Source organism: Coregonus clupeaformis, unplaced genomic scaffold (genome assembly GCF_020615455.1).
Source record: "Coregonus clupeaformis isolate EN_2021a unplaced genomic scaffold, ASM2061545v1 scaf0956, whole genome shotgun sequence".
Taxonomy (NCBI): Eukaryota; Metazoa; Chordata; class Actinopteri; order Salmoniformes; family Salmonidae; genus Coregonus; species Coregonus clupeaformis.
In genome coordinates this window covers 177,549-198,670 of record NW_025534410.1, presented here as the reverse complement: position 1 = coordinate 198,670, position 21,122 = coordinate 177,549, and the positions used below count along the sequence as shown (strand labels likewise).

Below are 21,122 nucleotides of genomic sequence, written 5' to 3'. Positions count from 1 at the left end.
CAGAGGTAAAGTATGAATGTTATAAATGCGTTGCCCCAGGCTTTTCTCTGACAGAGCAGCTGTGAGGACAAACGGGGCTCACATTAACACTGTAGGGCCTAGTCCTGGACTAAGAAGCATGATCAATGGAGAATCCAGGAGTAGGATTAATGTGTCTGAAGAAAACGTCCCTCGTTTTCCTGCCGGATTAGTCAGGAGCTAGTTTCACACCTGTGAATGACAGAACTACAACAGAACTGCAACAGCCTTCACACAGAACTAAGACCCAACTAGACCGGGCTAGGAGGACGTAATAAAGACTCAACAAAGGTTTGAGGAAAATTCACAGGACTTGCTTTTATTGGAGAATTCCAGAACATCAGAGGGACAGACAGACTCCTGAACACGTCAGAGAATCCTTCATCTAAAAAAAAAACTGTGTGTGTTTAGAAAACCAGCAAGATGGAGAGCTGTCACACACACGGCTGATGTAGTCGCTTAGGAGACACATGCATGTCACTGTTACAGGGTCGCCTTGGAGACACGCATGTCACTGTTACAGGGTCGCCTTGGAGACACGCATGTCATTGTTACAGGGTCGCCTTGGAGACACGCATATCACTCTGTCCGGAATGTTTCTCATGATCCTCTTCCTCTTTCTTATTGGACAACACACTTTCAACACGCTTAGAACATGTTTAATGTAAAAACAGGAACATTAAGACAAAGCAAGGGAACTCACTGCACAGAACAGACGGGATCAAAACAGAACGTCAGGGAGAACCGTTAATAAACCAGGACTAAGGTAGAACCCTAGGAGAACCGTAGTAGAACCAACCGTGGGGGGCACAGGAACACACAACTCACTATGGGATGGGACGCGCTTTGCTTCCTACACAATCATGAAACGCCGTTTAAAAAAGATTTTAGTGTGTTCATCATCTTGCCTGCAGACACTTTGTTGATATGACCACTGCAGACCTGCATCATATTACTCAGCTTCGCTTTGTGCTAAAAATCTGTATGGATAGTAGATCGTATACTTATAAAATCATTGATAAAAATATTCCTCTGTTAACAATATGCCTTGGAGGGGGACCACGAACACTGGGGCAGGCTGGGGGAGGGTTGGGGTCGGAGATTAGGGGTCAGGGGTCGGCAGTGTTGCTACTCAGACTTGGCTTCCTCCTTCACCGCCTCGGGAGCCTCCTCCATCTGCAGGGTCAGAGGTTACAGGTTAGTAGAACAACCTGACATTCCTGTTTTAGTTTCTCATCCTAAACAGGGGCTTCTCTCTGCCATCAACCTGACATTCCTGTTTTAGTTTCTCATCCTAAACAGGAGCTTCTCTCTGCCATCAACCTGACATTCCTGTTTTAGTTTCTCATCCTAAACAGGAGCTTCTCTCTGCCATCAACCTGACATTCCTGTTTTAGTTTCTCATCCCAAACAGGAGAGCTTCTCTCTGCCATCAACCTGACATTCCTGTTTTAGTTTCTCATCCTAAACAGGAGCTTCTCTGCCATCAACCTGACATTCCCTGTTTTAGTTTCTCATCCTAAACAGGAGCTTCTCTCTGCCATCAACCTGACATTCCTGTTTTTAGTTTCTCATCCTAAACAGGAGCTTCTCTCTGCCATCAACCTGACATTCCTGTTTTAGTTTCTCATCCTAAACAGGAGCTTCTCTCTGCCATCAACCTGACATTCCTGTTTTAGTTTCTCATCCTAAACAGGAGCTTCTCTCTGCCATCAACCTGACATTCCTGTTTTAGTTTCTCATCCTAAACAGGAGCTTCTCTCTGCCATCAAGCTGACCAGTCTTCAAATGTCCCTTTATGACCAGGCTCATGTCCAGCCTCATGTCCTCTACAGTCCATGACGTCTTTCTAGTTCCTCCTAGTAGTATAGTAGTATATAGTACAGTAGTGTACAGTATAGTATTATATAGTACAGTAGTGTACAGTATAGTATTATATAGTACAGTAGTGTACAGTATAGTAGTATATAGTAGAGTATAGTAGTGTACAGTATAATATATAGTACAGTAGTGTATAGTAGTATATAGTAGAGTACAGTAGTGTACAGTATAGTAGTATATAGTACAGTAGTGTACAGTATAGTAGTATATAGTACAGTAGTGTACAGTACAGTAGTATATAGTACAGTGGTGTACAGTATAGTAGTATATAGTACAGTAGTGTACAGTACAGTAGTATATAGTACAGGAGTATACAGTACAGTAGTATATAGTACAGTAGTGTACAGTACAGTAGTATATATTAGTGTACAGTACAGTAGTATATAGTAGTGTACAGTACAGTAGTATATAGTACAGTAGTGTACAGTATAGTATTATATAGTACAGTAGTGTACAGTATAGTAGTATATATATAGAGTACAGTACAGTAGTGTACAGTAGATTAGTATATAGTACAGTAGTGTACAGTATAGTATTATATAGTACAGTAGTGTACAGTATAGTAGTATATAGTAGAGTATAGTAGTGTACAGTATAATATATAGTACAGTAGTGTATAGTATAGTAGTATATAGTAGTGTACAGTACAGTAGTATATAGTAGTATATAGTATAAGTAGTATATAGTAGTATATAGTACAGTAGTGTACAGTATAGTATTATATAGTACAGTAGTGTACAGTATAGTAGTATATAGTAGAGTATAGTAGTGTACAGTATAATATATTGTACAGTAGTGTATAGTATAGTAGTATATAGTAGAGTATAGTAGTGTACAGTAGTATATAGTACAGTAGTGTACAGTATAGTTGTATATAGTACAGTAGTGTACAGTATAGTAGTATATAGTACAGTAGTATATAGTACAGTAGTGTACAGTATAGTAGTATATAGTACAGTAGTGTACAGTACAGTAGTATATAGTACAGGAGTATACAGTACAGTAGTATATAGTACAGTAGTGTACAGTACAGTAGTATATATTAGTGTACAGTACAGTAGTATATAGTAGTGTACAGTACAGTAGTATATAGTACAGTAGTGTACAGTATAGTATTATATAGTACAGTAGTGTACAGTATAGTAGTATATAGTAGAGTACAGTACAGTAGTGTACAGTAGATTAGTATATAGTACAGTAGTGTACAGTATAGTATTATATAGTACAGTAGTGTACAGTATAGTAGTATATAGTAGAGTATAGTAGTGTACAGTATAATATATAGTACAGTAGTGTATAGTATAGTAGTATATAGTAGTGTACAGTACAGTAGTATATAGTAGTATATAGTAGAGTAGTATATAGTAGTATATAGTACAGTAGTGTACAGTATAGTATTATATAGTACAGTAGTGTACAGTATAGTAGTATATAGTAGAGTATAGTAGTGTACAGTATAATATATTGTACAGTAGTGTATAGTATAGTAGTATATAGTAGAGTATAGTAGTGTACAGTAGTATATAGTACAGTAGTGTACAGTATAGTTGTATATAGTACAGTAGTGTACAGTATAGTAGTATATAGTACAGTAGTATATAGTACAGTAGTGTACAGTATAGTAGTATATAGTACAGTAGTGTACAGTACAGTAGTATATAGTACAGTAGTATACAGTACAGTAGTATACAGTACAGTAGTGTACAGTATAGTAGTATATATTAGTGTACAGTACAGTAGGATATAGTAGTGTATAGTATAGTAGTGTACAGTACAGTAGTATATACTGTGGTCCTCTGTAGCTCAATTGGTAGAGCATGGCGCTTGTAACACCAGGGTAGTGGGTTCGATCCCCGGGACCACCCATACGTAAAAATGTATGCACAGATGACTGTAAGTCGCTTTGGATAAAAGCGTCTGCTAAATGGCATATTATTATATAGTAGAGCATAGTACAGTAGAGTACAGTATAGCAGTATATAGTAGAGTATAGTCATGTACAGTACAGTAGTATATAGTAGAGTATAGTAGTGTACAGTATAGCAGTATATAGTATGAAAATGTATGCACTCACTAACTGTAAGTCGCTCTGGATAAGAGCGTCTGCTAAATTACTAAAATGTAAAATATAGTACAGTATAGTAATATATAGTACAGTATAGTAGTGTACAGTATAGTAGTATATAGTAGTGTACAGTTTAGTAGTATATAGTACAGTAGTGTACAGTATAGTATTATATAGTACAGTAGTGTACAGTACAGTAGTATATAGTTCAGTAGTGTACAGTAGAGTAGTATATAGTAGAGTAGTGTACAGTACAGTAGTATATAGTAGAGTAGTGTACAGTACAGTAGTATATAGTAGAGTAGTGTACAGTACAGTAGTATATAGTAGAGTAGTGTACAGTACAGTAGTATATAGTAGAGTAGTGTACAGTAGTATATAGTAGTATATAGTTCAGTAGTGTACAGTATAGTAGCATACAGTACAGTAGTATATAGTACAGTAGTATATAGTACAGTAGTGTACAGTCTAGTATTATATAGTACAGTAGTGTACAGTATAGTAGTATATAGTAGAGTATAGTAGTGTACAGTATAATATATAGTACAGTAGTGTATAGTATAGTAGTATATAGTAGAGTATAGTAGTGTACAGTATAATATATAGTACAGTAGTGTATAGTATAGTAGTATATAGTAGAGTAGTGTACAGTACAGTAGTATATAGTACAGTAGTGTACAGTATAGTAGTATATAGTACAGTGGTGTACAGTATAGTAGCATACAGTACAGTAGTATATAGTACAGTAGTATATAGTTCAGTAGTGTACAGTATAGTAGTATATAGTACAGTAGTGTACAGTAGTGTACAGTCTAGTAATGTATATTACCTGGTTGGTCTTGGCATCTCCGTTCTCAGAGTGGTTCTCCTCAGCGGCCTCGGCCTCAGCGTTCTCCTTCGCTGCTGCCTTCTTAGTTTTCTTCTCCTCCTTCTTGTCGTTCACAGCCTTCTCTTTCTGGATGGGGGGATGACAGACATTATCCTTAACATTATCCTCATCTATACCATGTTCATATGTACCAGGACTACTATATGCCTTCTCTTTCTGTAGGGGGTTTATAGTTCTGTTTTATTTTTTATGCTTCTGGGGTTTGTAGTTCTGTAATGTGATGTTCTAGTCTGTTGTTCTGTTTGATGGTTCTTGAGGGTTGGACTGAGGAGTATTTATGTCTGTTATAAAGCCCCTTTTTGGGGAAAAACTAATTCTGATTGGCTGGACCTGACTCCCGAGTGGGTGGGCTTATGCCCTCCCAGGCCCACCCATGGCTGCGCAGGGGCCCAGTCATGTGAAATCAATAGATTAGGGCCTAATTTATTTATTTCAATTGACTGATTTCCTTATATGAACTGTAACTCAGTCAAATCTTTGAAATTGTTGCATGTTGTGTTTATATTTTTGTTCAGTATATTATGCACAACCCTGGGGATTGTAGTTCTGTTCTCTTACCTTTGCTGGTTTCTCCTTCTTGGCCTTGGGTTCAGCCTTGGCTGGGGCTGGTTTCTAGAGAGAGAGAGAACAAACATCAGTTTCATGTGTTCTACAACCACTGATCATTCCTAGTTCTACTGACCAATCGGAGCTAGGGCTTCAGATCTACTGACCAATAGGAGCTAGGGCTTCAGATCTACTGACCAATAGGAGCTAGGGCTTCAGATCTACTGACCAATAGGAGCTAGGGCTTCAGATCTACTGACCAATAGGAGCTAGGGCTTCAGATCTACTGACCAATAGGAGCTAGGGCTTCAGATCTACTGACCAATAGGAGCTAGGGCTTCAGTGGGACTTTACTGAGTTATAAACTGGTTCAGAGTTGTGTTACCTGTCAAATATGTAATACATGTGGAATTAGCTGGTGTATAGTGATAAGTGTAGTGTATGGTGCTTGTAGAAGGCTTCATATGTAATACATGTGGAATTAGCTGGTGTATAGTGATAAGTGTAGTGTATGGTGCTTGTAGAAGGCTTCATATGTAATACATGTGGAATTAGCTGGTGTATAGTGATAAGTGTAGTGTAGGTGCTTGTAGAGAAGGCTTCATATTAATACATGTGGAATTAGCTGGTGTATAGTGATAAGTGTTAGTGTATGGTGCTTGTAGAAGACTTCATATGTAACACATGTGGAATTAGCTGGTGTATAGTGATAAGTGTAGTGTTGATTGCTTGTAGAAGGCTTCTATAGTAATACATGTGGAATTAGCTGGTGTATAGTGATAAGTGTAGTGTATGGTGCTTGTAGAAGGCTTCATATGTAATGTAATTGAATTTGTGTATGTATAAGTGTTTATGGTGCTTGTAGAGGCTTCATATGTAATACATGTGGAATTAGCTGGTGTATAGTATTAAGTGTAGTGTATGGTGCTTGTAAACTTCATATGTATTACATGTAATTAGCTTGCTGTATAGTATAAGTGTAGTGTATGGTGCTTATAGAAAGCTTCATATGTAATCATGTGGAATTAGCTGGTGTATAGTGATAAGTGTAGTGTATGGTGCTTGTAGAAGGCTTCATATGTAATACATGGAATTAGCTGGTGTATAGTGATAAGTGTAGTGTATGGTGCTTGTAGAGGCTTCATATGTAATACATGTGGAATTAGCTGGTGTATAGTGATAAGTGTAGTGTATGGTGCTTGTAGAAGGCTTCATATGTAATACATGTGGAATTAGCTGGTGTATAGTGATAAGTGTAGTGTATTGTTGCTTGTAGGCTTCATATGTAATACATGTGGAATTTGCTGGTGTATAGTGATAAGTGTAGTGTGATGGTGCTTGTAGAAGGCTTCATATGTAATACATGTGGAATTAGCTGGTGTATAGTGATAAGTGTAGTGTATGGTGCTTGTAGAAGGCTTCATATGTAATACATGTGGAATTAGCTGGTGTATAGTGATAAGTGTAGTGTATGGTGCTTGTAGAAGGCTTCATATGTAATACCATGTGGAATTAGCTGGTGTATAGTGATAAGTGTAGTGTATGGTGCTTGTAGACTTCATATGTAATACATGTGGAATTAGCTGGTGTATAGTGATAAGTGTAGTGTATGGTGCTTGTAGAAGCTTCATATATGTAATACATGTGGAATTAGCTGTGTATAGTGATAAGTGTAGTGTATGGTGCTTGTAGAAGGCTTCATATGTAATACATGTGGAATTAGCTGGTGTATAGTGATAAGTGTAGTGTATGGTGCTTGTAGAAGGCTTCATATGTAATACATGTGGAATTAGCTGGTGTATAGTGATAAGTGTAGTGTATGGTGCTTGTAGAAGGCTTCATATGTAATACATGTGGAATTAGCTGGTGTATAGTGATAAGTGTAGTGTATGGTGCTTGTAGAAGGCTTCATATGTAATACATGTGGAATTAGCTGGTGTATAGTGATAAGTGTAGTGTATGGTGCTTGTAGAAGGCTTCATATGTAATACATGTGGAATTAGCTGGTGTATAGTGATTAAGTGTAGTGTATGGTGCTTGTAGAAGGCTTCATATGTAATACATGTGGAATTAGCTGGTGTATAGTGATAAGTGTAGTGTATGGTGCTTGTAGAAGGCTTCATATATAATACATGTGGAATTAGCTGCCATGTATGGACACAGATGTAATTAACTAAGTGTTGTGTTCACAGCAGGATGTATTAAGTGTGTTAAAAGTAGATTGTAGCTGAGTTGAATATGTTATGTTTAATAATCTGGTATATAGTGATAATAAATGTGTAATGATGTGGATGTAGTTATAGTAGCAGAGATTATAAATGTTTAATAAAATGTAATAAGCGGTTATATGTGATATCAGCTGGTTGTAGCCACGTTCAATGTTATGTGTAATAAAGCAGGTCTATAGTGATAATGTGGTTTAGTGATTGTAGCAGAGATTATAACTGTTTAATAAAATGGAATAAGAGGTATTAGTGTTCAGCTGAATGTAGCTGAGTATGTTGTATATTGATAATAGATGTTATGCCGTTATAAATGTGTAATACTAGGGTGTAGTATAGTAGCAGAGGTAATAAAGGTGTTATAAGCTAGTATATAGCTAATAGATACGATATCAGTTTGTGTAATAACCTGGTGTATATTTATAATACATGTCTAATAATATGGTGGTTATTGTAGCAGATGTTATTAAGGTGTACAAGCTGTTGGTAGCTGAGTTTAATTTAGAATGTGTAATTACCCGGTACATAGTGATAATAAATGTGTAATTACCCGGTATATAGTGATAATAAATGTGTAATTACCCGGTACATAGTGATAATAAATGTGTAATTACCCGGTATATAGTGATAATAAATGTGTAATTACCCGGTACATAGTGATAATAAATGTGTAATTACCCGGTACATAGTGATAATAAATGTGTAATTACCCGGTACATAGTGATAATAAATGTGTAATTACCCGGTATATAGTGATAATAAATGTGTAATTACCCGGTACATAGTGATAATAAATGTGTAATTACCCGGTACATAGTGATAATAAATGTGTAATTACCCGGTATATAGTGATAATAAATGTGTCAATTACCGGTATATAAGTGATAATAAATGTTAATTACCCGGTACATAGTGATAATAAATGTGTAATTACAGTACATAGTAATAATAAATGTGTAATTACCCGGTATATAGTGATAATAAATGTGTAATTACCGGTATATAGTGATAATAAATGTGTAATTACCGGTATATAGTGATAATAAATGTGTAATTACCCGTACATAGTGATAATAAATGTGTAATTACCGGTACATAGTGATAATAAATGTGTAATTACCGGTATATAGTGATAATAAATGTGTAATTACCCGGTACATAGTGATAATAAATGTGTAATTGCCGGTATATAGTGATAATAAATGTGTAATTACCCGGTACATAGTGATAATAAATGTGTAATTACCTGGTACATAGTGATAATAAATGTGTAATTACCTGGTATATAGTGATAATAAATATGTAATTACCCGGTATATAGTGATAATAAATGTGTAATTACCCGGTACATAGTGATAATAAATGTGTAATTACCAGGTATATAGTGATAATAAATGTGTAATTACCCGGTACATAGTGATAATAAATGTGTAATTACCCGGTACATAGTGATAATAAATGTGTAATTACCCGGTATATAGTGATAATAAATGTGTAATTACCCGGTATACAGTGATAATAAATGTGTAATTACCCGGTACATAGTGATAATAAATGTGTAATTACCCGGTATACAGTGATAATAAATGTGTAATTACCCGGTATATAGTGATAATAAATGTGTAATTACCCGGTACATAGTGATAATAAATGTGTAATTACCCAGTACATAGTAATAATAAATGTGTAATTACCCGGTATATAGTGATAATAAATGTGTAATTACCCGGTATATAGTGATAATAAATGTGTAATTACCCGGTATATAGTGATAATAAATATGTAATTACCTGGTACATAGTGATAATAAATATGTAATTACCTGGTATATAGTGATAATAAATATGTAATTACCTGGTACATAGTGATAATAAATATGTAATTACCTGGTATATAGTGATAATGTGTCATATGATTGTATAGTGATTGTAGCAGAGGATATAGATTTGTTATTTGGCATATAGTGGTTGTATGATGTGTTTTAAGGTGGTATATAAGTATATGATGCGTTGTAAGCTTAATTATAGGCAATAAATGTGCTATAAACTGGTATATAGGTTATATGATGCGTTATAAGGTAGTGTATAGGTTATAGGGTAGTGTAAAGGTTATATGATGCGTTATAAGGTAGTGTATAGGTTATATGATGCGTTATAAGGTAGTGTATAGGTTATATGATGCGTTATAAGGTAGTGTATAGGTTATATGATGTGTTATAAGGTAGTGTATAGGTTATATGATGTGTTATAAGGTAGTGTATAGGTTATATGATGCGTTATAAGGTAGTGTATAGGTTATAAGGTAGTGTATAGGTTATATGATGTGTTATAAGGTAGTGTATAGGTTATATGATGCGTTATAAGGTAGTGTATAGGTTATATGATGCGTTATAAGGTAGTGTATAGGTTATATGATGCGTTATAAGGTGTGTATAGGTTATATGATGTGTTATAAGTAGTGTATAGGTTATATGATGTGTTATAAGGTAGTGTATAGGTTATATGATGCTTATAAGGTAGTGTATAGGTTATAAGGTAGTGTATAGTTATATGATGCATTATAAGGTAGTGTATAGGTTATATGAAGCGTTATAAGGTAGTGTATAGGTTATATGAGCGTTATAAGGTAGTGTATAGGTTATTGATCCTTATAAGGTAGTGTATAGGTTATAAGGTAGTGTATAGGTTATAGGTAGTGTATAGGTTATATGATGCGTTATAAGGTAGTGTATAGGTTATTGATGCGTTATAAGGTAGTTTGGTTATATGATGCGTTATAAGGTAGTGTATGGTTATATGATGTGTTATAAGGTAGTGTATAGGTTATATGATCGTTATAAGGTATTATAGGTTATATGATGCGTTATAAGGTAGTGTATAGGTTATATGATGTGTTATAAGGTAGTGTATAGGTTATATGATGCGTTATAAGGTAGTGCATAGGTTATATGATGCGTTATAAGGTAGTGTATAGGTTATATGATGCGTTATAAGGTAGTGTATAGGTTATATGATGTGTTATAAGGTAGTGCATAGGTTATATGATGCGTTATAAGGTAGTGTATAGGTTATATGATGTGTTATAAGGTAGTGTATAGGTTATATGATGTGTTATAAGGTAGTGTATAGGTTATATGATGCGTTATAAGGTAGTGTATAGGTTATATGATGTGTTATAAGGTAGTGTATAGGTTATATGATGCGTTATAAGGTAGTGTATAGGTTATATGATGTGTTATAAGGTAGTGTATAGGTTATATGATGTGTTATAAGGTAGTGTATAGGTTATATGATGCGTTATAAGGTAGTGTATAGGTTATAAGGTAGTGTATAGGTTATATGATGCGTTATAAGGTAGTGTATAGGTTATAAGGTAGTGTATAGGTTATATGATTCATTATAAGGTAGTGTATAGGTTATATGATTCGTTATAAGGTAGTGTATAGGTTATATGATGCGTTATAAGGTAGTGTATAGGTTATATGATGTGTTATAAGGTAGTGTATAGGTTATATGATGCGTTATAAGGTAGTGTATAGGTTTAGGTAGTGTATAGGTTATATGATGCGTTATAAGGTAGTGTATAGGTTAAATTATGGGTTATAAGGTAGTGTATAGGTTATATGATGCGTTATAAGGTAGTGTATAGGTTATATGATCGTTATAAGGTAGTTATAGGTTATTAGTGCGTTATAAGGTAGTGTATAGGTTATAAGGTAGTGTATAGGTTATATGATGCGTTATAAGGTAGTGTATAGGTTATATGATGTGTTATAAGGTAGTGTATAGGTTATATGATGCGTTATAAGGTAGTGTATAGGTTATATGATGCGTTATAAGGTAGTGTATAGGTTATATGATGCGTTATAAGGTACTGTATAGGTTATATGATGTGTTATAAGGTAGTGTATAGGTTATATGATTCGTTATAAGGTAGTGTATAGGTTATATGATGCGTTATAAGGTAGTGTATAGGTTATATGATGTGTTATAAGGTAGTGTATAGGTTATATGATGCGTTATAAGGTAGTGTATAGGTTATAAGGTAGTGTATAGGTTATATGATGCGTTATAAGGTAGTGTATAGGTTAAATGATGGGTTATAAGGTAGTGTATAGGTTATATGATGCGTTATAAGGTAGTGTATAGGTTATATGATGCGTTATAAGGTAGTGTATAGGTTATATGATGCGTTATAAGGTAGTGTATAGGTTATATGATGTGTTATAAGGTAGTGTATAGGTTATATGATGTGTTATAAGGTAGTGTATAGATTATATGATGCGTTATAAGGTAGTGCATAGGTTATATGATGCGTTATAAGGTAGTGTATAGGTTTATGATGCGTTATAAGGTAGTGTATAGGTTATATGATGCGTTATAAGGTAGTGTATAGGTTATATGATGCGTTATAAGGTAGTGTATAGGTTATAAGGTAGTGTATAGGTTATATGATGCGTTATAAGGTAGTGTATAGGTTAAATGATGGGTTATAAGGTAGTGTATAGGTTATATGATGCGTTATAAGGTAGTGTATAGGTTATATGATGCGTTATAAGGTAGTGTATAGGTTATATGATGCGTTATAAGGTAGTGTATAGGTTATATGATGCGTTATAAGGTAGTGTATAGGTTATATGATGTGTTATAAGGTAGTGTATAGGTTATATGATGCGTTATAAGGTAGTGCATAGGTTATATGATGCGTTATAAGGTAGTGTATAGGTTATATGATGCGTTATAAGGTAGTGTATAGGTTATATGATGCGTTATAAGGTAGTGTATAGGTTATATGATGCGTTATAAGGTAGTGTATAGGTTATATGGTGCGTTATAAGGTAGTGTATAGGTTATAAGGTAGTGTATAGGTTATATGATGCGTTATAAGGTAGTGTATAGGTTATATGATGCGTTATAAGGTAGTGTATAGGTTATATGATGCGTTATAAGGTAGTGTATAGGTTATAAGGTAGTGTATAGGTTATATGATGCGTTATAAGGTAGTGTATAGGTTATAAGGTAGTGTATAGGTTATAAGGTAGTGTATAGGTTATATGATGCGTTATAAGGTAGTGTATAGGTTATATGATGGGTTATAAGGTAGTGTATAGGTTATATGATGCGTTATAAGATAGTGTATAGGTTATAAGGTAGTGTATAGGTTATATGATGCGTTATAAGGTAGTGTATAGGTTATAAGGTAGTGTATAGGTTTTATGATGCGTTATAAGGTAGTGTATAGGTTTATATGATGCGTTATAAGGTAGTTATAGGTTATATGATGTGTTATAAGGTAGTGTATAGGTTATATGATGTGTTATAAGGTAGTGTATAGGTTATATGATGTGTTATAAGGTAGTGTATAGTTTATAAGGTAGTGTATAGGTTTTATGTGCGTTATAAGGTAGTGTATAGGTTATATGATGCGTTATAAGGTAGTGTATAGGTTATATGATGCGTTATAAGGTAGTGTATGATGATGCGTTATAAGGTAGTGTATAGGTTATAAGGTAGTGTATAGGTTATATGATGCGTTATAAGGTAGTGTATAGGATATAAGGTAGTGTATAGGTTATATGATGCGTTATAAGGTAGTGTATAGGTTATATGATGTGTTATAAGGTAGTGTATAGGTTATATGATGCGTTATAAGGTAGTGTATAGGTTATATGATGTGTTATAAGGTAGTGTATAGGTTATATGATGTGTTATAAGGTAGTGTATAGGTTATATGATGTGTTATAAGGTAGTGTATAGGTTATAAGGTAGTGTATAGGTTTTATGATGCGTTATAAGGTAGTGTATAGGTTATATGATGCGTTATAAGGTAGTGTATAGGTTATATGATGCGTTATAAGGTAGTGTATAGGTTATATGATGCGTTATAAGGTAGTGTATAGGTTATAAGGTAGTGTATAGGTTATATGATGCGTTATAAGGTAGTGTATAGGATATAAGGTAGTGTATAGGTTATATGATGCGTTATAAGGTAGTGTATAGGTTATATGATGTGTTATAAGGTAGTGTATAGGTTATATGATGCGTTATAAGGTAGTGTATAGGTTATATGATGCGTTATAAGGTAGTGTATAGGTTATATGATGCGTTATAAGGTAGTGTATAGGTTATATGATGCGTTATAAGGTAGTGTATAGGTTATATGATGCGTTATAAGGTAGTGTATAGGTTATATGATGCGTTATAAGGTAGTGTTTAGGTTATATGATGGGTTATAAGGTAGTGTATAGATTATATGATGCGTTATAAGGTAGTGTATAGGTTATAAGGTAGTGTATAGGTTATATGATGCGTTATAAGGTAGTGTATAGGTTATAAGGTAGTGTATAGGTTATATGATGTGTTATAAGGTAGTGTATAGGTTATATGATGTGTTATAAGGTAGTGTATAGGTTATATGATGCGTTATAAGGTAGTGTATAGGTTATATGATGTGTTATAAGGTAGTGTATAGGTTATATGATGTGTTATAAGGTAGTGTATAGGTTATATGATGTGTTATAAGGTAGTGTATAGGTTATATGATGCGTTATAAGGTAGTGTATAGGTTATATGATGTGTTATAAGGTAGTGTATAGGTTATATGATGTGTTATAAGGTAGTGTATAGGTTATATGATGCGTTATAAGGTAGTGTATAGGTTATATGATTCGTTATAAGGTAGTGTATAGGTTATATGATGTGTTATAAGGTAGTGTATAGGTTATATGATGCGTTATAAGGTAGTGCATAGGTTATATGATGCGTTATAAGGTAGTGTATAGGTTATATGATGCGTTATAAGGTAGTGTATAGGTTATAAGGTAGTGTATAGGTTATATGATGCGTTATAAGGTAGTGTATAGGTTATATGATGCGTTATAAGGTAGTGTATAGGTTATATGATGTGTTATAAGGTAGTGTATATGTTATATGATGCGTTATAAGGTAGTGTATAGGTTATATGATGCGTTATAAGGTAGTGCATAGGTTATATGATGCGTTATAAGGTAGTGTATAGGTTATAAGGTAGTGTATAGGTTATATGATGCGTTATAAGGTAGTGTATAGGTTATATGATGGGTTATAAGGTAGTGTATAGGTTATATGATGCGTTATAAGGTAGTGTATAGGTTATATGATGCGTTATAAGGTAGTGTATAGGTTATATGATGTGTTATAAGGTAGTGTATAGGTTATATGATGCGTTATAAGGTAGTGCATAGGTTATATGATGCGTTATAAGGTAGTGTATAGGTTATAAGGTAGTGTATAGGTTATATGATGCGTTATAAGGTAGTGTATAGGTTATATGATGGGTTATAAGGTAGTGTATAGGTTATATGATGCGTTATAAGGTAGTGTATAGGTTATATGATGCGTTATAAGTAGTGTATAGGTTATGTGATGCGTTATGGTAGTGTATAGGTTATATGATTCGTTATAAGGTAGTGTATAGGTTTATGATGCGTTATAGGTAGTGTATAGGTTATATGATGTGTTATAAGGTAGTGTATAGGTTATATGATGCGTTATAAGGTAGTGCATAGGTTATATGATGCGTTATAAGGTAGTGTATAGGTTATATGATGCGTTATAAGGTAGTGTATAGGTTATATGGTGCGTTATAAGGTAGTGTATAGGTTATATGGTGCGTTATAAGGTAGTGTATAGGTTATATGATGCGTTATAGGTGTGTATGTTATATGATGCTTATAAGGTAGTGTATAGGTTATATGATGCGTTATAAGGTAGTGTATAGGTTATATGATGCGTTATAAGGTAGTGTATAGGTTATATGATGCGTTATAAGGTAGTGTATAGGTTATATGATGCGTTATAAGGTAGTGTATAGGTTATATGATGCGTTATAAGGTAGTGTATAGGTTATAAGGTAGTGTATAGGTTATAAGGTAGTGTATAGGTTATATGATTCGTTATAAGGTAGTGTATAGGTTATATGATGGGTTATAAGGTATGTATAGGTTATATGATGCGTTATAAGATAGTGTATAGGTTATAAGGTAGTGTATAGGTTATATGATGCGTTATAAGGTAGTGTATAGGTTATAAGGTAGTGTATAGGTTTTATGATGCGTTATAAGGTAGTGTATAGGTTATATGATGCGTTATAAGGTAGTGTATAGGTTATTTGATGCGTTATAAGGTAGTGTATAGGTTATATGATGTGTTTATAAGGTAGTGTATAGGTTATATGATGTATTATAAGGTAGTGTATAGGTTATATGATGCGTTATAAGGTAGTGTATAGGTTATATGATGCGTTATAAGGTAGTGTATAGGTTATATGATGCGTTATAAGGTAGTGTATAGGTTATATGATGCGTTATAAGGTAGTGTATAGGTTATATGATGCGTTATAAGGTAGTGTATAGGTTATAAGGTAGTGAATAGGTTATATGATGCGTTATAAGGTAGTGTATAGGTTATATGATGCGTTATAAGGTAGTGTATAGGATATAAGGTAGTGTATAGGTTATATGATGCGTTATAAGGTAGTGTATAGGTTATATGATGTGTTATAAGGTAGTGTATAGGTTATATGATGCGTTATAAGGTAGTGTATAGGTTATATGATGTGTTATAAGGTAGTGTATAGGTTATATGATGCGTTATAAGGTAGTGTATATGTTATATGATGCGTTATAAGGTAGTGTATAGGTTATATGATGCGTTATAAGGTAGTGTTTAGGTTATATGATGGGTTATAAGGTAGTGTATAGGTTATATGATGCGTTATAAGGTAGTGTATAGGTTATAAGGTAGTGTATAGGTTATATGATGCGTTATAAGGTAGTGTATAGGTTATAAGGTAGTGTATAGGTTATATGATGTGTTATAAGGTAGTGTATAGGTTATATGATGTGTTATAAGGTAGTGTATAGGTTATATGATGCGTTATAAGGTAGTGTATAGGTTATATGATGTGTTATAAGGTAGTGTATAGGTTATATGATGTGTTATAAGGTAGTGTATAGGTTATATGATGTGTTATAAGGTAGTGTATAGGTTATATGATGCGTTATAAGGTAGTGTATAGGTTATATGATGTGTTATAAGGTAGTGTATAGGTTATATGATGTGTTATAAGGTAGTGTATAGGTTATATGATGCGTTATAAGGTAGTGTATAGGTTATATGATTCGTTATAAGGTAGTGTATAGGTTATATGATGCGTTATAAGGTAGTGTATAGGTTATAAGGTAGTGTATAGGTTATAAGGTAGTGTATAGGTTATATGATGCGTTATAAGGTAGTGTATAGGTTATATGATGCGTTATAAGGTAGTGTATAGGTTATATGATGCGTTATAAGGTAGTGTATAGGTTATAAGGTAGTGTATAGGTTATATGATGCGTTATAAGGTAGTGTATAGGTTATATGATGCGTTATAAGGTAGTGTATAGGTTATATGATGCGTTATAAGGTAGTGTATAGGTTATAAGGTATAGGTTATAAGGTAGTGTATAGGTTATATGATGCGTTATAAGGTAGTGTATAGGTTATATGATGCGTTATAAGGTAGTGTATAGGTTATATGATGCGTTATGAGGTAGTGTATAGGTTATATGATGCGTTATAAGGTAGTGTATAGGTTATAAGGTAGTGTATAGGTTATATGATGCGTTATAAGATAGTGTATAGGTTATAAGGTAGTGTATAGGTTATATGATGCGTTATAAGGTAGTGTATAGGTTATAAGGTAGTGTATAGGTTTTATGATGCGTTATAAGGTAGTGTATAGGTTATATGATGCGTTATAAGGTAGTGTATAGGTTATATGATGCGTTATAAGGTAGTGTATAGGTTATATGATGCGTTATAAGGTAGTGTATAGGTTACAAGGTAGTGTATAGGTTATATGATGCGTTATAAGGTAGTGTATAGGTTATAAGGTAGTGAATAGGTTATATGATGCGTTATAAGGTAGTGTATAGGTTATATGATGCGTTATAAGGTAGTGTATAGGATATAAGGTAGTGTATAGGTTATATGATGCGTTATAAGGTAGTGTATAGGTTATATGATGTGTTATAAGGTAGTGTATAGGTTATATGATGCGTTATAAGGTAGTGTATAGGTTATATGATGCGTTATAAGGTAGTGTATAGGTTATAAGGTAGTGTATAGGTTATATGATGCGTTATAAGGTAGTGTATAGGTTATATGATGCGTTATAAGGTAGTGTATAGGTTATAAGGTAGTGTATAGGTTATATGATGCGTTATAAGGTAGTGTATAGGTTATATGATGCGTTATAAGGTAGTGTATAGGTTATATGATGTGTTATAAGGTAGTGTATAGGTTATAGGATGCGTTATAAGGTAGTGTATAGGTTATATGATGCGTTATAAGGTAGTGTATAGGTTATAAGGTAGTGTATAGGTTATATGATGTGTTATAAGGTAGTGTATAGGTTATATGATGCGTTATAAGGTAGTGTATAGGTTATATGGTTGTGTATAGGTTATATGATGCGTTATAAGGTAGTGTATAGGTTATAAGGTAGTGTATAGGTTATATGATGCGTTATAAGGTAGTGTATAGGTTATATGGTAGTGTATAGGTTATATGATGCGTTATAAGGTAGTGTATAGGTTATAAGGTAGTGTATAGGTTATATGATGCGTTATAAGGTAGTGTATAGGTTATAAGGTAGTGTATAGGTTATATGATGCGTTATAAGGTAGTGTATAGGTTATATGATGCGTTATAAGGTAGTGTATAGGTTATATGATGCGTTATAAGGTAGTGTATAGGTTATATGATGCGTTATAAGGTAGTGTATAGGTTATATGATGCGTTATAAGGTAGTGTATGGGTTATAAGGTAGTGTATAGGTTATATGATGCGTTATAAGGTAGTGTATAGGTTATATGATGCGTTATAAGGTAGTGTATAGGTTATATGATGCGTTATAAGGTAGTGTATAGGTTATATGATGCGTTATAAGGTAGTGTATAGGTTATAAGGTAGTGTATAGGTTATATGATGCGTTATAAGGTAGTGTATAGGTTATAAGGTAGTGTATAGGTTATATGATGCGTTATAAGGTAGTGTATAGGTTATAAGGTAGTGTATAGGTTAATGATGCGTTATAAGGTAGTGTATAGGTTATATGATGCGTTATAAGGTAGTGTATAGGTTATATGATGCGTTATAAGGTAGTGTATAGGTTATATGATGCGTTATAAGGTAGTGTATAGGTTATATGATGCGTTATAAGGTAGTGTATAGGTTATATGATGCGTTATAAGGTCGTGTATAGGTTATATGATGCGTTATAAGGTAGTGTATAGGTTATATGATGCGTTATAAGGTAGTGTATAGGTTATATGATGCGTTATAAGGTAGTGTATAGGTTATATGATGCGTTATAAGGTAGTGTATAGGTTATAAGGTAGTGTATAGGTTATATGATGCGTTATAAGGTAGTGTATAGGTTATATGATGTGTTATAAGGTAGTGTATAGGTTATATGATGCGTTATAAGGTAGTGTATAGGTTATATGATGTGTTATAAGGTAGTGTATAGGTTATATGATGTGTTATAAGGTAGTGTATAGGTTATATGATGCGTTATAAGGTAGTGTATAGGTTATATGATGTGTTATAAGGTAGTGTATAGGATATAAGGTAGTGTATAGGTTATATGGTGCGTTATAAGGTAGTGTATAGGTTATATGATGCGTTATAAGGTAGTGTATAGGTTATATGATGGGTTATAAGGTAGTGTATAGGTTATATGATGCGTTATAAGGTAGTGTATAGGTTATATGATGCGTTATAAGGTAGTGTATAGGTTATATGATGCGTTATAAGGTCGTGTATAATGTCTGTATGGTAGCTGGTCTCACCGCTGATAACCGGGCGGATCTCCTCTGGGGCTGCAACAGGAAGAGAAAACATGTCAACACACAACACACGCTGATCCAAACCCTCACACACGCTGATCCAAACCCTCACACACGCTGATCCAAACCCTCACACACGCTGATCCAAACCCTCACACACGCTGTCCGAGACCAACTATGTTGAAACTGAGCTGACAATACGAGTTCATTTATTTAATAGTAATTATAAGTGATGAGTTGTAGTCGAGGTAACAGTGTTGAGTATCTCGGTCTCACCTCCTCCTTGGCGTCCCCAGCGGCTCCCTGCTGAGGACAAACAACAACAAATAAACAACTTATCACAACAACAACACTTTATTGGCCTCTATAAGAGCAAGCAACAGTCTACGGTGGCTCAAATTACATATTTTTGAACTGTCAGGGAAGACCCCAGATAACTTTTCAATTTCAAGAAAAAAGTAAAAATGTCATAGATAATGTTAAAATAAACTTGTTTCTAGACCAATTGGATTTAACTGTAATGTAATATTTGAGTTTTGTTAACAGTTTATGTGTTTTTGGACCAGTAACACTGAAAGTTGGGGTCCCTAAGTATCTGTCTCTCTCTTTCTCTCCTCTCTCCATCTCTCTTCTTTCTATGAACTCAGGAAGGATTTGAAAACTCGCGCGGGGCGGGATAAGCGAGGGGGGAGGAGCAGCGTTAGCCTCGGCAGCGCCGCCCGCCGGTAGAGACACGACACTGCAGCCACCTGGGACCATGAACAAAGAGAAAAAATATACATTTTTATCGAAATACGACGACGATTGCATCTTTTAACGATCAGAATTGAAACTAGAGATACTAAAGCGAATTTTCGGGGCCATTTTGGGCGGATTGCGGGGAAAATGGCGGTAACTGAAGCGTTTTTGATCGGTAGGTCGAAGAAGAGAGGAAGACTTGGGCTGCAAAGCATGGCTGCTGGTTGTGCTTTAACTACATGGAGACAGAGAGACTTCTGGCTTCCCAAAGGACAGAGACTGCCGGGGGAAAGCAGCCTTTTAAGCCCGCAAGCGATCAGAAAAAATATTCATTTAAACACACAAAAAATACATATATATTTTTTTAAATACCCTCCAAATAAATACTGTAAATTCCCTAAAGAAATTTATTTATAATTAAGTAATCGTTGGAGAGGGGATAGCTCTCTACATTCATTTGCACGCTATCAATAGCTGCCTGCTTTTCTTATTTCACAATCCTCTCTAAATAGTCACCAAACTACGTACCTTTCTCTTGGGCATGTTGGATTCTGGGCGATTCTGTTTCAGATGGAACTATAAAGTGTTTAGCTAGCTAGCTGTTGTGAGTTGAGTGCATGTGAAGCCAAGTGTCTGCTGCTGCCTGGTCCGTGTAGTAAACACACAGGAACAGCCACCAGACTGGTTGAATGGGGGGAGGGGTGCGGCTAAACGCATGATTGATGTGCTCTCCGCCAATTACGGAGCGCTATTCGCAGCTGCAGAACACAGTGAATTTGGGAACCAGTGATGTTCTTTACGCGCGAAGTGCTTCTAGCAAAGCGAGGGAAGTAAAGCCTTGCTAAAAGAAAAAAATCACCATGAAAGAATAGCGAGGGCTTGATTAGTACC

General features: G+C 34.4%; 1 protein-coding gene across 2 annotated transcripts; it reads right to left on the bottom strand.

Moving 5' to 3' along the window:
- Positions 1-310: 310 nt before the first annotated feature.
- On the bottom strand, positions 311-20,900 carry LOC121531626 (non-histone chromosomal protein HMG-14A). 2 transcript variants are annotated; one of them, XM_041836951.2, is made up of 6 exons: positions 20,760-20,900; positions 19,770-19,799; positions 19,497-19,526; positions 5,412-5,465; positions 4,794-4,919; positions 311-1,194 (listed from the first exon to the last, which is right to left on the bottom strand). In XM_041836951.2, the coding sequence occupies exons 1-6, from the start codon at positions 20,772-20,774 to the stop codon at positions 1,147-1,149; spliced, it is 303 nt and encodes a 100-aa protein (XP_041692885.1). In that variant the 5' UTR covers positions 20,775-20,900; the 3' UTR covers positions 311-1,146. The 2 variants fall into 2 exon arrangements, with proteins under 2 accessions (XP_041692885.1, XP_041692894.1); XM_041836960.2 differs by having other exon boundaries at positions 19,770-19,796.
- Positions 20,901-21,122: the final 222 nt, after the last annotated feature.